This window comes from Phyllobates terribilis, unplaced genomic scaffold (genome assembly GCF_046119375.1).
Source record: "Phyllobates terribilis strain yellow unplaced genomic scaffold, ASM4611937v1 Scaffold_1__5_contigs__length_1240528914, whole genome shotgun sequence".
NCBI lineage: Eukaryota > Metazoa > Chordata > Amphibia > Anura > Dendrobatidae > Phyllobates > Phyllobates terribilis.
The window spans coordinates 718,883,465-718,901,111 of record NW_027362761.1 but is presented as its reverse complement, the minus strand read 5'-3'; the positions used below and the strand labels follow the sequence as shown (position 1 = coordinate 718,901,111).

Here is a 17,647-nt window from a genome sequence, read left to right as displayed (position 1 = left end):
CCTGTGGATTGCGGTCAGTGCGAACCGCCGCTGCAAGGCAGACCGCTGGGGCTGATGGTGTATGCAGCTGGGGTAGTGTGACTCCCCACGGGAAGAGTGCGGCCCCAGGGCAGTATAGTAGAAGATGGGGTTGATGGTGTAGGGCGTCCCAGCGCCGTTAGTGCTGGAGGAGCAAGGAGCACACAGACAACAGGTTGCAGTCCAGGGTCTTTACTAGAACAGGTGAACTGACCCACAAACAGGCCCGGCTAGGAGGGGGGGCCTGGACGTCTGAGAGCAAACAGGAAATTGGCCCTGGTCAGGGTGAGGGTGTAGGCCTACCGTGCTCTCTGCGCTCCTTCTGGCTATTTCCTCCTTATAGGGTAACAGCCCACGTTCCCGGGCTCACCGTGTCTTCTCGCCCGTATGGCCTGCAACTTGGGTCCCTTTCTATTCCCGGCCTGGTACGGCTTTGCTGGTCCCTTCTGGTGTAGCGGAACCTCCGAGCTTCTTAGGCCAAGGAACATACAGTCCCCTGCGGACTGGTTATCTGCTGTAGGACGTGGAATCCTCACAGCCTCAGATGCCAAAGTCTGGTAAATTGGGTTCTTTGTCTGCCAGGACAGGCGCACTTCACCTCTTGTCCCTGGCTTGTGGCTCTCCTACCGCCACACGTCCTCTTAGGGTGCAATACAACTGTCTCTCTCTGCTCTGGGACACCTCTCAATCCAGAGACAGGTCGTCCAGTTCTCCCCAACCCTGCCCCCAGTTCCAGCTTTTATAGGGGCAGCCTGCTCCCCCTACTGGCCTGAGACAGGAGATATTGCATGCTAATGTTCCCCTGACCAGAGAACCTCCCCCTTGCTCTCAGACACAGCTTTATTATATTTGTGGCATCCAGGCCAGGGTGACATATTTCCCCCTAGTAGAATTTAGTACTCCGGGACTAAACAGTAAATAAAGATAATATACATGACTATAAAACATTAGTAGACAAACGACGCACAGATTGAGTTCTTAAGGTCACAGTGTGGTCTGTGACCGGGTGTCCATCTCACCAACACAACGGGGAGCCTTAACCAGGTGGGGGTCTGTCCTAGCCCTAGTCCTTTACTGTCTTAGTTCATTCCTTGGTCAGGCTCCGAACGCAGTCCATACAAAGTCCCGGTTATTAAAAGTCCATAACCTTTGAGTCCGTATGGTAACTGGAAGAAACTGAAACACAGAATTACCAATCATGCATGTAACTTTGCAAACATCTCAACACTTGGCAACAGGGTTATTTACAATTTTAGTGCACCCTATATTCTCCAGCGAGTGGGTATCTGCCCCTTTGTGCTCCTGGTTGACCTGCGTAACCCACTGTCTGGTGGTGGACCGACCTGGCTTTCCCCACTAGCGTTAGGGGTACAGCTACCAGCTGGACTTACAGGCAGGGCAGGCAGCTGTCTGCGGGTCCTTTGGCTTATCGCAGGCATGGCAGGCTCACTGTCAGCAGAGGGTTGATTCTCCTGGGCTGCTGGTACAGGCTCTTCCGCCTCTGGAACTGCTTGCTCTTCTTCGCCTTCCGGCTCTGGTGTAGGTTGTTGCTGAGCCGGTTGCAGGAAATGCAGGACGGGTACCACTATGGCATCGTTTATTCGAGTCCAGGACTGAGGGAACTCTCCGAGAACGGTGCTGGTCATTTCTTCCTTGTCATCTGCAGGTTCAAGGTCATTTTGATCCTCTTCTGCACTACGGAGTTGCTCGGGGCATCTTTTGAGGTGGTCTCTGGAGACGGTACTAGTGGTTTCTCCTCCGTCCTTGGTGATCACGCACACCTTCGGGTTGTCGTGGTCAGACTGCAGTACGGTGTAGGGTTCCCTTTCCCACTGGTCGTCCAAGTTATGTAGCCTTCTCTTTCGCTTCAGGACCTGCTCACCAGGTTCTAGGGGACCAGCAGGGGCGTGTTGGTTGAAGAGTTTTTCTTGCCTCTCTCTCACCTGGGCCAGGCTCTTCTCCACACTCTCCTGTACCTTCTTGTACTGCAGTTGCCTTTCTGTATCCCAGTCCGCATCTGGGGAGGTGTCCTCAGGTGTTAGGACTCCCATCTCCAGGTCTACGGGCAGCTTACCTGGTCTAGCTCGCATCAGGTAAGCCGGGGTGCAGTTTGTAGCATTCACTGGGATATGGTTGTATAAGTCTATTAGATCCGGCAGTTTTTCTGGCCACAGGCTGCGTTCCTCCAGGGGCAACGTCTTCAGGAGATCAATGACTAGATTGTTCATTTTCTCACACATCCCGTTGGTTTGTGGGTGGTAAGGCGTTGTCCGAATCTTCTTACAGCCATAGAGGTTGCAGAATTCTTGGAAGATTTCAGCTTCGAACGCTGGACCCTGGTCCGTCAGGACCTGTTCCGGATACCCGTGTGGACGGCAGAAGTATTGCTGGAAGGCTCTGGCCGCCGTTTGGGCTGTCAAGCCTTTTACCGGGACCACCACTAGAAAACAGGAATAGTGGTCCACGATTGTCAGGGCGTAGATGTATCCTGACCGGCTTGGAGCCAATTTGACGTGGTCCAGAGCTACCAGCTCAAGAGGCTGCGTGGTGACGATGGGCCTCAAGGGTGTCTTCTGGCTAGCACGATCCTTCCTCCTTAAGTTACAAGGGCCACAGTCCCTGCACCACTTCTCTACAGCCCCTCTCATGCCGACCCAAAAGAACCGTCCTCTTAGCAGGAACTCCAGTTTCTTCCAACCAAAGTGCCCCGCTCTGTCATGGTAAGCCCCCAGGACCATAGCTGCATCCCGCCTTGGGACCACGACTTGCCAGGTCAGCTTGTGTGTCCGGTGGTTGACAAGTCTTCTGCACAGCTTGCCTTCATAGAGGAACAGCTTGCTCTTCTCTTTCCATAGCTGCTTGGCTTCCTCTGGAGCATCCGGATCTAAGCGGGCGTCTTCCTGGGTCAGCAGATCTTTCACCAGGCGGATTGCAGGGTCACTATCTTGGGTCTCGGCCCAGCTGTGGTGAGGTAGGGGATTGATCATAACGGTTGTTAAATCTTCCTCCTTCACGCGGTGGGAGTATTGAGCGGCCCCATACCGGTGAAACGCGGGGAGTTCTACCTCCTCCAGCTCTTCTGGGTCTTCGTCACCTTCAGGTAAGTGAGGCATTCTTGATAGGGCGTCAGCGTTGGCATTGGTTTTGCCTGCCCGGTACTTGATCACGAAGTCATAATTGGAGAGACGGGCCATCCACCGCTGTTCCAGGGCACCAAGTCTTGCACTGTCTAGGTGTGTTAACGGGTTGTTGTCCGTGTACACAGTGAACTTTGCGGAGGCCAGGTAATGCTTGAAGCGTTCCGTTACGGCCCACACCACCGCCAAGAATTCTAGCTTGAAGGAGCTGTAATTCTCCGGGTTCCTCTTGGTGGGCCTCAGCTTCCGGCTGGCGTACGCGATCACTCTTTCTCTGCCCTGTTGGTTTTGTGACAGTACGGCTCCCAGTCCCACATTACTGGCGTCTGTGTGGAGAATAAAAGGCTGGCCATAATCAGGGTAGGCCAGGATCTCATCCTCTGTGAGGGCCATCTTCAACTGACGGAAGGACTCCTCTTCCAGTTTATCCCACTTGAAGGGTGGCTTTTGGCTTCTGGACTTAGACTGTCCTATCAGGAGATCCTGCATACGAGCTGCCATCTTAGTGAACCCGGGGATGAACCTTCGGTAGTAGCCTACCAACCCAAGGAATTGCCTCACTTCCTTGATGTTTGAGGGGCTTGGCCAGCTCTTGATTGCTGTGACCTTGTCAGGGTCGGGGGCTACTCCTTCCGCACTTACCACGTGTACTAGGTACTGGACCTTTGGTTTCAACAGGTGACACTTTGATGGTTTCACCTTCAGGCCATAGCCTGCCAGGGCTTCGAACACCTCGGCCAGGTGCTTTAGATGGTCCTTGTAAGTCTTCGAATAGACGATCACGTCGTCCAGGTAAAGGAGGACCGTCTCGAAGTTTCGGTGCCCTAGACAGCATTCCATCAGCCTCTGGAAGGTCCCTGGTGCGTTGCAGAGCCCGAAGGACATACAGTTGAACTCGCTCAGTCTCATCGGGGTGGTGAAGGCTGTCTTCTCCTTGTCAGCCTCTGCCACAGGAACCTGCCAGTACCCGCTAGTAAGGTCCAAAGTAGAAAAGAAGTTAGATGATTTTAGTGCGGCTAAAGACTCCTCTATTCTAGGCAGCGGATATGCGTCTTTGTGGGTGATACGGTTGATTTGTCTATAGTCTACGCACATTCTCATGGTGCTGTCTTTCTTTTTCACCAGAACCAAGGGGGCTGCCCAGGGGCTACATCTATCTCTAATGACCCCAGCATCTTTCATTTCTCTTAGCATGCCCTTTGCGTTCTGATAATGTGCAGGGGGTACAGGTCTGTGTCTCTCTTTTATTGGTGGGTGGCTCCCTGTGGGGATGTGGTGTTCTATCCCTTTTACTCTGCCGAAGTCTAGCGGGTGCTTACTAAAGACTCTCTCGTACTCCTGTACCACCCGGTAGACTCCTTGTTTTTGGTGCAGGGGAGTGGAGTCAGCACCCACATGGAGTTTCTGGCACCAGTCCTCCTTTTGTTTCTGGGAGCCATTACCCTCCGCCTGTGGAGATGGAGGCAAGGGTTCCACGGCCCTGATAGCTTTGTGCTCAACAGCAAACAGTTTGGCAAGTGTAGCGTACCTGGGTAAATGTGCCTCCCTCTCCCCAATGTTGAGGATGCGGACGGGCACCCTCCCATGACGGACATCAACCACCCCCTGGGCTGTCAAAATGGTGGGCCTGCTGTCCGAGTACACGGGTTCTACCATGGCTTGGTAGTCTCTACCTCTCAACCCGATTGCAGTCCGACACCAGATCATCATTTCACTTTTGGGAGGCATGGAAATGGGGAATGGGTCACTCATTCTTACATTACCGATCTCACCACCAGACAGTTCTACCTGCTGCCGTCTCATCAGGGCTTTTATCTCTTTGTTGAGGACTCTCTGTTGGCTGGAACTAGCATTCACCGCCACCTGTTGTAGAATTACAATTACCTCTGAAAGACAATTTTCAATCACGTTAGTACCCACAGTTATTTTAGGGTGACTTTCACGACGGTCAATGTCCACAATAATCACTCCCTGTGCCGGTAGTTCAACTTTACCAATCTTAATGGTCATCTCTTTGAACCCCACCTGCGGCACGGGCAAGCCATTACTGGCGATGATGCTCAAGTCACTGTCTGGATACCGTGTTATATCAGCATCAGTCCAATACTGCTTAAAAAGTACATAAGGGATAGTGGTTACTTGCGACCCGGTATCCAGCAAGGCGCTCATGGGGATACCGTCCAGCACCACGGGTAAAACCGGGCGCCCACCAACGTACTTATTACACCAATTGTAAGGGCCTGGTGATCTTATGCCTGGGGGTTGGCCCTCTGCCCCAGGTTGGACCCGTTTAAATTAAAGTACCTGGAAATGTGTCCGGGCTGGTTGCATCGACGGCAAATGGGCTGTCCATCCTCTGCGTAGAGGTCTGTGGGCCTCCCTCGGAACGACGGGATCCTCCTCTGTCGACGCCACGGGACATCCTCCGGACTTGAAGCCAGCTCGATGGGTCTTGACGGGTCCACTTGTAACGCCTGGACGGTCCTGGTCAACGCCGCGACGCTCCTGGTCAGCTCCTGGACTTGGTGATGCAGATCTTTCGATGGGGCTTGGTTCAGAGCCTGTGCATCGGCCCCCACAGAGTCCATAGAGGAGGGCGCCGCCTCCTGGTGGTAGGTGAGAGCAGGGCGCCGGGGGTTTATAGCGCCACTTGTTGCGGGTTCACGGAGCACCCTTATGGCCCTGTCCTTAAATTGGGCTAAGGTCAGATCAGGGTTCTGAAAGAACATGAGGCGCAGCTGGGTCCTGTGGGCGCTAGACAGCAGACCTTCTATAAACTGTTCTGTTAGTAGCTTATCCGTATCCTGCACGCTGCCAGGGTCAGCTTGTTGGATGGCCCTCAAGGCTTCCTGCAAATTTAGGGCATAGTCTCTGATGCTGTCCTGTGTCCGCTGCTTACATCCATAGAACCTCATTTTAATTTCAGCGGAGGTATGTGTGTCAAAGGTACCCTGCAGCCGGGCCAGAATACCCTTCACAGTTCTTTTCTCCTCAGCAGGCCATGACTTTACCTCCTGCTGGGCTGCGCCAGTTAACTGCCCTGTCAGTATGCTAACCTTCTGTTCCTCTGTCAGGGGGTAAACTTGGAACAAACTGTACAGCCTTTCCTTAAAGTCAGTTAGGGCATGGGGCTCCCCCGAATACTTAGGCAGCCAGGCCGCTCCAGGGATATAGAGCAGGGAAAATGGCATCACCGCTGCTGCAGCTGCGCTGGTGGTAGTGGGCGCCTCCGTGTCCGACATCTTCCTCCCCCTAGTTAAGCGTGGCCTACCTTCCGACGATCCTCTTCTGTAGGCCGCGGCTCCGCTGGTGCTGCTCTGGACGAGGACCTTGCGTCGCGTCCTGGTGACGTCAGCGTCGCTCTCTCTCCCTTCCAGGACCTTGCGCAGCGTCGGTGCGTGGGGCGGAGCTTCAGGTCTCGCGCGGTTTGGACGTCCACGCCCCTCTTCTTCCCACGCGGCATCCTGAAGATGGCGTCCGATGGCGAGAAAACGGCTGAAGATGGTGGGAACCGACAGAAGATGGCGGGAGACGGCTGAAAATGGCGGGAAACGGCTCCGGATGGCGGGAAACCTCTTCCTCAGGTACGTGTACAGTCTTTTTCAGGCACGCAATACCCGTTTGTGGCGGGTTGGTTACTATCCTGCCGACTACGCCAAACCTGACTCACCCCCTGGGCTGTGGGGCACTCGGAGCCGGGCAATCGGGAAACGATGGGGGTAGTAGTGGCAACCCGGTTCCGTGGCTCAGGGTGGTCAGACCATTGGTAGTCTGCCATGCGCTGTTGGTAATGTCCAACTACGCCACCCGTGGATTGCGGTCAGTGCGAACCGCCGCTGCAAGGCAGACCGCTGGGGCTGATGGTGTATGCAGCTGGGGTAGTGTGACTCCCCACGGGAAGAGTGCGGCCCCAGGGCAGTATAGTAGAAGATGGGGGTGATGGTGTAGGGCGTCCCAGCGCTGTTAGTGCTGGAGGAGCAAGGAGCACACAGACAACAGGTTGCAGTCCAGGGTCTTTACTAGAACAGGTGAACTGACCCACAAACAGGCCCGGCTAGGAGGGGGGGCCTGGACGTCTGAGAGCAAACGGGAAATTGGCCCTGGTCAGGGTGAGGGTGTAGGCCTACCGTGCTCTCTGCGCTCCTTCTGGCTATTTCCTCCTTATAGGGTAACAGCTCACCATGTCTTCTCGCCCGTATGGCCTGCAACTTGGGTCCCTTTCTATTCCTGGCCTGGTATGGCTTTGCTGGTCCCTTCTGGTGTAGCGGAACCTCCGAGCTTCTTAGGCCAAGGAACATACAGTCCCCTGCGGACTGGTTATCTGCTGTAGGACGTGGAATCCTCACAGCCTCAGATGCCAAAGTCTGGTAAATTGGGTTCTTTGTCTGCCAGGACAGGTGCACTTCACCTCTTGTCCCTGGCTCGTGGCTCTCCTACCGCCACACGTCCTCTTAGGGTGCAATACAACTGTCTCTCTCTGCTCTGGGACACCTCTCAATCCAGAGACAGGTCGTCCAGTTCTCCCCAACCCTGCCCCCAGTTCCAGCTTTTATAGGGGCAGCCTGCTCCCCCTACTGGCCTGAGACAGGAGGTATTGCATGCTAATGTTCCCCTGACCAGAGAACCTCCCCCTTGCCCTCAGACACAGCTTTATTATATTTGTGGCATCCAGGCCAGGGTGACAGACAAATCTTCAGCAAATAATTACACAGAAGATGACAGGTACACCGGTGTCTAAAAGATGTTGTGTGTACATATCCTTAGGCGTGTACCAAGCCTTTCTGCTGCTTGAAGTGAATAATCAAATGACCATTTCCAATATGTTCAACAGCAGATTTTCTTTAAGGAAAATGTAGCAAATGTAGGGAAAATTCCTTTGTGTAGCCAGAATTTTTTTGCAGATGTGGCATCCGATTATACTTTTTGAAATGTTAAATTTGTTCTCAAAATCAAACACCAAGACTTATTTTAAGGTTAAATCTGCAATTTGCAATGGAATATTGATGCTTATGCTCAGCAGACAACTTCACCTACTTGTGATATTTGTTATCATTGGTGGTCACTGTCAGAAAAGAGGTTAAGTTACTCAAGTACCTTGAGTCGAGTAGTTTACTTACCTCCTCAGACTCCAGTATTGTCACTAATACAGCTAGACTAGTAGGTGCTTCCTGTCAAGTAAGCAGCTAGCGGCATGTGATTAGCAAATCTTTCTGCCACTGACACTTGTGGGCGCAGTCAGGGAGAAGTTTAGGGCTTATTCAAACGTAAGTTTTTTCGTACGAGTTCTATTAATGTTTTTCACGGATAGTACTCGTAGCTATAATAATCTATCCGGTAGTTCAACTGTGCGATTTTTTTTTTTCCTCACACTGAGTGTCCACATAAAAGCATAGAGACTTGTCCAATATTGATCCAAGTGCTGGATCAAACTCACCAATGTAAGTCTATGGACCCGTTTTCTAGATTCTATCCATGTGCTGTCCGTTTTTCACGGACTGTTTGATAGGAGAAGCTTGAAAAACCTTCATCAGCTTTTTCATCAGTGAAAAACTGATGAAACTCTGACCAAATTCTGATGGGAAAAGCTGACCCACGGACCAAACTCTGATGGGAAAAGCTGACCCACTGACCAAACTCTGATGGGAAAAGCTCACACATGAACCAAACTCTGATGGGAAAAGCTGACCCACGAACCAAACTCTGATGGGAAAAGCTGACCCACGGACCAAACTCTGATGGGAAAAGCTGACCCACGGACCAAACTCTGATGGGAAAAGCTGACCCACGGACCAAACTCTGATGGGAAAAGCTGACCCACGGACCAAACTCTGATGGGAAAAGCCGACCCACGGACCTAACTTTGATGGGAAAAGCTGACCCACGGACCAAACTCTGATGGGGAAAGCTGACCCACGAACCAAACTCTGATGGGGAAAGCTGACCCACGGACCTAACTTTGATGGGAAAAGCTGACCCATGGACCAAACTCTGATGGAAAAAGCTGACCCACTGACCAAACTCTGATGGGAAAAGCTGACCCACTGACCAAACTCTGATGGGAAAAGCAGACCCACTGACCAAACTCTGATGGGAAAAGCTGACCCACTGCCCAAACTCTGATGGGAAAAGCTGACCCCCGGACCAAACTCTGATGGGAAAAGCTCACACAAGGACCAAACTCTGATGGGAAATCTGACCCATGGACCAAACTCTGATGGGAAAAGCTGACCAACGGACCAAACTCTAATGGGAAAAGCTGACCCACTGACCAAACTCTGATGGGAAAAGCTGACCCACGGACCAAACTCTGATGGGAAAAGCTGACCCAAGGACCAAACTCTGATGAGAAAATCTGACCCACGAACCAAACTCTGATGGGAAAAGCTGACCCACGGACCAAACTCTGATGGGAAAAGCTGACCCAAGGACCAAACTCTGATGAGAAAAGCTGACCCACGGACCAAACTCTGATGAGAAAAGCTCACACACGGACCAAACTCTGATGAGAAAAGCTCACACACGAACCAAACTCTGAAGGGAAAAGCTGACCCACGGACCAAACTCTGATGAGAAAAGCTGACCCACGGACCAAACTCTGATGGGAAAAGCTCACACATGAACCAAACTCTAATGGGAAAAGCTCACACATGAACCAAACTCTAATGGGAAAAGCTGACTCACGGACCAAACTCTGATGACACGCTGACAAAAAAAAATTATGTAACTCAAACCTTTTTTTTGCATACGTTAAAAATCACTGACATGGGAATTAGCCCTTTACTCTTACAACAAACATATACATCATATACACACACTCATTTCTTAACATTAGTCAACATATACTGTAGCTAGATGTTCAACTTTGAACAAATGACAATAGTAAAAATGAGATTAAGTGTACTGTATGTGTATAAGTGACTATAGTTATTTATAGCGTTTCCATTTTTTACTATCTGTACAGTAAAATTGTATAATTTATGTTTTGTTCTACGGAGATCATGGGAAACTGATTTATTCCAGGAAGTTTTTCTAAAAGCAGAAAATTGTCTCCTCATAATATTAAACATAATCTGTCAGCAGGTCTTTGCTATGTAATCTCACATTAGCATGAGGTAGGCACAGAGACCCTGATTCCAGCGATATATCACTTAGTCTACTGCGCGCAGCAGTTGTGATAGAATTAAGACTGTGTAGTCAGTAAACCAAAACACCAACTCCGACTCCTCAATTTCCCTGACTTCCAACTCCACAGCCCTGCCTCACTATTGAGCATGTACATAAAGTGAAGCACAGATTTATCTCAACTAAAAGCCGAGATCCTTAGATCAGGAATAGGACAGACATTTATAGGACATTTCATAACTTTCCCAAATTCTCATGAAAACATTTACAGCACATCCTGCATTGAGCTACTGAACCCAATTTATTATATATTTTCGCAGTCGGTCCATTTTACACAGACTCCACCAAAATGAACACAGACTCCACGATTCCGACTTCAACTCCACAGCCTTGGATAGAATCACAGTTCTCTGTGCTGCAGATCTAGCAGAGCTCAGTTGTTGGGCTGTGTATAACCGCACCCACACCGCAGCTTTCTGTGTACATTGTATAGTGACAGAGCTGCTAATCACTGCTGGGAGAGTGGTTGGACCAGGATGCACAAGGCCAGTTGTCCTGTAGTGATAATTTCCTGCTGATAAAACACTGATGGTATTGAAACAGCAAAACACAGCCCAGTAAGTGACACATCACTGTAATCAGGGTCTCAGCTTCTACTTTATGGTGCTCTCAGATTACATAGCGAAAACCTGCTGACATATTCCCTTTAACATGTTGTCTCCTAAGCCTCATATTAGGCATCCTGGTCACTATCAGTCACTATTACTTATCACATATATCTGTTATCAGGCCGGCTGGTGGTCTCATTATCATTGATAGTATGCCAGACATTCGGAAAAGAAAACCCATACCTCTAGTTAGTGACCTGGTGAGTAACCTCTATAACAGATATTTTAAACCTTTTTATAATCTTGAATTGTTCACTAACCCTTTAATGTTATATTTCATGCATTCCTCCTTTCTAAAGGCAATGGTAAGTAACACACCGAATATATGCTTACATCATTATCAACAAATTTTACTCTTTCCAATAAAAAGTAAAAATATCATGCAATATAGTATTCCTAGGGACACGTTGGATTTTACATCAGTGGTCACTCATTTTTTATTCTAAAATATGAAATGCAAACATTGTTCACATCTCTCTGTACCTGAATTTAAAAGAGTGTCTTTTTTCCACTATGTGTTCCCAAATTTGAAGTGTTTTTTTTTTTTTTAATTCACAATAGGATTGAAGGGAGTCTGTTTTTGCTACTCCATCTGAAAGCAGCATGATGTAGGGGCAGAGACCCTGATTCAACTGATGTACCACTTTCTGTTCTGCGTGTTGTATTTTTTTTTATAAAGTAACTGTTTTATTTGCTGCAGATCAAACAGTTCTCTGAATGCTGAGCTTTGTGTAAACCCGCCCACACTGATTAACAGTTTTCTGTGCACACTGTGCATAGGCAGGAAGCTGACAATCAGTGGTGGTGACTGAGTTATACAGCGATCATGAATATGGAGGACTACATTGCAGCAGGTTTACTAGTCCTCTAGTGATAATCTCCTTATTTTATCAAAACTCTCGCAAGAAGCCCAATAAGTGACACATTGCTGGAATCCGGGTCTCTGTCTCTAAATCATGCTGCTCTTAAATCCGGTAGCAAAAACCTCATGATAGATTCCCTTTAAGAACTGTTTAATGTTGGAATTTTTTCCTCTAATCAAAGTATTTTCATTCAAAGGAACTCACATCATATTTTTTCCCTCAGTCCCTGGTCCAATCTCGCAAAGCAGGCATAACATCTGCGCTTGCAACAAGCACTTTAAACAATGAAGAGCTAGTAAGTACTAGAATTGTAAACTAAATGAAGTGTCAAAAAAATATTTGCTTTACACTCACTTCACTATATTCTATGATATTTTCAGAAAAACCATGTTTACAAGAAGGCCCTTCAAGCTTTAATATACCCAATCTCCAGCACTACACCTCACAACTTTGAGGTGTGGACTGCCACAACTCCCACCTACTGTTATGAGTGTGAAGGGCTCTTGTGGGGTATTGCCCGGCAGGGTATGCGCTGTACAGAATGTGGAGTCAAGTGCCATGAAAAATGTCAGGACCTCTTGAATGCCGACTGTTTGCAAAGTAAGAATTTGTTTGTGTGTGAACTGGATACTATCTGTACTCTCCACAACCTTCTAGATCAGGGTTGTGTTTGCACATCTGCAAGTAATGATAATTGTTTTCTATGAGGCTTGCAGATAGCAATATTATAGTAGTTGCGGGTTTAATTGCTCGCTAAATATTTGTTTTTATCATAATAATAAGTCTAACAGTAAAGAAAAATTGGCACAGAATGTGCCACATGTGTCATCTCTTACTACTGAATGACTTGCGAGCAATCCAGATAATTTTGCTGTCACTGAGGACATTTATCTTTGTAACATATGCACCGATTTGTCCTCAACAACGACAGCAATAGCAACATATCATAGAATCCTGACTTAATTCACTAAGAGCGACATATATCATAGAATCCTGACTTAATTCACTCCTAAGAGCTCCATAGGTATGCACATAAGAGTATATTCACATGAGACTTTTTTCGACGTTCTGTTGCATTTTTTGCTGCAATTTTCACAATTGTGGCAACACTGCAACATTTTTGCTGTGACAATTGTGGCAAAAAATGTAGCAAAACTTCGAATATGAAAAAGTCTTGTGTAACTATACTTTTTAAGATCTCCTTGGGTAACTTTAATGGATTTAATATTTCACAATTCATCACAAAGAAACATATAAAATGCATATGTAGCTGAGAGAGAGAGAGGTTAAAGAGAAATAATAAAGTAAAATATCTGATAAATAATTTAGCCCAATCATTCAGGACCTTGTAAGTGTAAATCAGCAAGTTTTCACATAAGGTGTAATACACATATACTTAATTGGCTTAAAGTCTGCAGTTATCATAAAGTGGCATATCCATTTTTTAAAAACTAAGACCCGGTTCATTATTACCTCTTTTGTTTTGTGTCTTGTGGTATTCATTGCCTTTTTTTGCGTCAAATTTTTCGAAACACCGCACGTGCGTCATGAACTTTTTGCAAAATCAAAAACACTCTTTTTTTGGTCTTTGACCTGTTTTGCGACTTTTTAGCAAAATTGTATTAAAGTAAGTGGCATAGAGAAAAACACTCCAGAGTGGTATAAGAGTCCATTTGTGCCAAATTTTGTAACTTCTTAAAAAGTTGATGAATCAGTCTAAAACATCTAGAAAAGCCACAATGGTATAAAAATCAGTAAAGTAGCTTGACAACAAAAGACAACCCTAAAGGAGCAAACCCTTGATTATTTTGTCGCAAATTAAAAAGTCTTAGAAAAAAAAGTCTACTCTATGCACTTCTGATATAGCGAAATAATTAAGTTAATTAGTGGTGTGTCCAGGCATCGCCATTTTCTTGACGTCCAAGTAGAATGATTTTAAGAAGTCCTTCTTTAGTGGATACACAATCATAAATAGGCTTATATATAACCAATATATCCCTTTTTGTGTTTTTTAACACATTATGTAACCTACAGTATTGACAGTAAATATTGTTAGCCTTAATACCTCATAATTTTCAGCTCTGAACATAATGTTGCTGAAAGCTGTAAATATCCAAATCTTCTCCTTTCAAAGAGAACAAAGTTGATAATAGATTGAAAAAACATCTGTACTGTTATAAAGGAGTTTAGGGGCATAAAGATCCCAGTGGATATCTCTCATATTCCATCTCATTTAGTTGATTCCAAAACGTGAAAACTATTTTCGATACTGAAAATAATGGGACATCCCACAGATATCCATTGGTGGTTAATTAATGCTGAAGCAGGGAGGCAACAAAATACAATTTTAAGAAGCACTCCCATTAACTTTTTTTCCATAAACCTGTGTAAATGTTAGTGTACTGTAGTGTCAATGTATTAATACATTCACCAATTGATGACTTCTCTGGTATCCAGCTTCATTCCGGTCCTCTTCTAAGTCACGTGACTGGAATTCAGATTCTCCACATCACACAGCGTTCTATGTGTGATTCGGAAGACACTTTTATAATGAATGTAAGTCTACGGAGCCTCGTTCTGAAACTCTATAGGCTTATATTGTAAAAGACATTTCAGGGTCATACAGAGCGCAGTGTGATCTGAAGAATCTGAATCGCCATCACGTGACTTAGAAGAGGGCTGGAATGCACCTGGATACTGGAGAAGTCGGAGATCGGTGAGTATATTAATACACTGACAATACCCTACACTAACATTTACACAGGTTTAAGGAATAAAAAAGTTAATGGGAGTACTTCTTTGAGATTAGGAATTGAGAACCCGCCATTACTCAGGCAAAAAGTCAAACTAAGTAATTGTAATCCAAGACGTCTGATCCCTCTATATTAGCTCACTCAGTAAAACATCAAGGATCTCCAAAGTCTACTCAACAATCCACATAGTTGAAATATTAAATAATTTGAGGACATATGACTATTATATTTATTTTGTTCACCATTGAGAGTGGCAGAGTGTTACATAATTTAACTCTAGAATATTCCTAAGTAATGACTTAATATTTAAATTGAGGTAGTCTTAAACTTTAAAAGAAATAAAAACTTCAGAAACTTAAAAGGTTTGGCGACTTCCTCATAAATGTTCCAAAAGACCCTTAACTGTTGTTTTCTGTCACGGAAAATGCTAACCCACCTCATTTCTACCTTCAGTTCTTCAGCTCAAGTCCTCCTGCTGCCCATGGAGAGGATGGGTAAACAGTGGATGGCGGCAGCCTCCCATCTATAGGAATCAAGAGGACAAGAGGTCACGTGATTCACCCTCATGCCGATATCCCTGATCTCTACCCTCTTTGACCACTACTGTGCAGGAGCCGAATAGTGCAGGACTGTTCAGTGCCTGTACACAAGTGGATGTTACCAGGGAAGCAGTGGGTACATCACGTAACTATCACCATCCTGAAAATGGACAACTCTTACCATAGAGCAACAAACTGAACTTCTTTCAAAGGCAGTACTATTGGAAGAAATTTTTTTATAGTTTATCGACAATCAGGAAAAAAGACAGAACCTCTGGACTACCTCTAGTACAATTGGCAAGTCTCCATTAGTGATATAATTGTACATCATCAGCTGATAGGAAAATTCTGTATGCCATCGATTCTGTTCTCACTTCTCGTCTTAGATACTAATATAATTATTGTTTCAACCGTGGTTAATGTCAACACGCCATTCTTAAATGAGAAGTTTAATGTGACATGAATGGAATTAATAAGTCATCAACATATGATTTTTTTTCATCAGCATAGTTTGTTTTTTTTAACAGACGCGTCTAATGTATCAATACTAATACTTCAGCACTCCCATCTCTGCTATCCAAGCCTCTTGAATTCCTAGACAAAATCAGTTTTTTTTTTTTGCATAGCCAGAGAAAAATCAAGGAAGATTCTGATCTGATGACTACTACATAGCATCTCTGGAGATATCCATGTCTCTCTAGAAAAATCTAAACATCTAAACTTGCATTCCTAGATCTTTTCACAACAAAAAATATATTCTACATCAAAAGTCTTAAAGTAAAATAATGTTTTTGCATTTTTCCCAACAGGGGCAGCTGAAAAGAGCTCCAAACATGGAGCTGAAGACCGTACTCTTAATATTATCATGGTTCTCAAAGATCGGATGAAAATCCGTGAAAGGAACAAACCAGAGATATTTGAGCTAATTCAAGAAGTCTTTGGTGTTGTTAAAGCCACGCATGCACATCAGATCAAAGCTGTGAAACAGAGTGTACTGGATGGGACCTCAAAGTGGTCAGCGAAGATCAGCATCACTGGTAAATAGGGTTAGGTAATGAATGCAGGAAATAGACACAAAATAGTCAACTTCAAAATACTTGTATGTGAAGAAAAAGCTAAAAGGCATCTCAAGCTGGTAATTGATCTAGTTAATATAAAGAAGATTTCTAGCTGCTGCCTGAAATATAAATTTCAACTACTACCCAATATATGGAATCCTTATTTCCTAGTTATTTTATCCAGTCGGTTTGCTATTACTCTATTATGGAATTGACCACAATTTAGTTACAAGGCAGACTAAATGTCCTCATAGTCAATAGATAAAAAGTGGCCACCAATTTCAGTGAGATAATTTTTTATGCAGGCAAATAAACCACTACCACATAAGCTTGACAGTGGCATATTAAGCCCTCACCCTCACCATATAGAACACATGAGCGCACTGTGACGCTAGTCACTACTTACGGACAAGCCAGTGAGGTGGGAAAGTCAAGGAGTCCGAGGTCGAAAGAAAATGGTTACATCATAAACAGAGGGGTGAGGAAAAGGCATAGTCAGGTCACAATCTGGGGTCAGAATTTTAAGCAGGTTGTGAATCAAGACAAAGGGGTTAGGCAAACGGATGGTCAATGGCAAATACAAGGTCAGACAACATAATCAGAATACCAGAACTTACAGCATAAAGCAGACACACACACCAATTGAGCAGAACTACAACTGGCAGAGATTAGAGGCAGACATCCAACTAAATAGCCTGGGAATCACTCCGAACAGGAAACCCAGCACCCCCGGGCCCTGATTGGATGACTGGACTGTCACTCAGCACAGTCACAGCTCAGCATGCCCAAAGCCTCAGATTGGACTGCTGAGCTGTCTATCGCAATACTGACAGTTTAGCATGCCCCTGTCCCAAATTGGACTGACAAGATGTCACTCACCACATTGAGTGGAGAAATCGTGACATGCACAACCTATTTATGTGTATTCATGGGAGTCGGAAGAGACTGCTGTCGACTAAATTAGCATTCAACTGAAAATTATCTAAGGTTTATGGGTCTCTTTAAAGGGTTGTTGACTCTCAACTTCTGTCTTCAGGAGAGCTATTCCACGCAACCTCTTAGCTTCCTGCTTGCCTGGATGCAATATGTTTTTAATGGTTTATAGTTTAGACCAGCAGCATGGCTGTGCCATTAATCTGAATTGTGCACTCTCTAATGCTGAAAGCTGAATCAACTATGCCACTGTAGCATCGGAGGAGTGCAGGGGCTCTGAACCTGGATAATCCAGTAATCTGACCAGCTTTAAAGCAGCACTAGTAAAGAGCTTGTAAGCACAGTTCACCTTGCTTAGGAAACCACCCACTGCTGATTGACTGCAGAGGTGGCCGGTAGACAATAAAATATAAAAATCCTTCTGTTCTTTAGAATGGAAAGGATTTTAAAATTTTAATCAGAGCTAATGTAAATTGCAAAGTTGCTTGTTTTTACAAGCATTTTGCAATCTTACCCATTTAATTCTGCTTTGGTTAAAACTGCAACGGGCTGATGG

General features: G+C 45.9%; 1 protein-coding gene across 1 annotated transcript in view; it reads left to right on the top strand.

Annotated features, from left to right (window-relative positions):
• The window catches only part of UNC13A (unc-13 homolog A), a 338,122-nt gene that overhangs the window by 151,663 nt on the left and 168,812 nt on the right, over positions 1–17,647 (top strand). The window contains exons 14-17 of the mRNA XM_073686302.1: positions 11,067–11,145; positions 12,032–12,103; positions 12,189–12,408; positions 15,910–16,137. Coding sequence (XP_073542403.1) covers positions 11,067–11,145; positions 12,032–12,103; positions 12,189–12,408; positions 15,910–16,137 — 599 coding nt within the window. The remainder of the gene's footprint in view (positions 1–11,066; positions 11,146–12,031; positions 12,104–12,188; positions 12,409–15,909; positions 16,138–17,647) is intronic.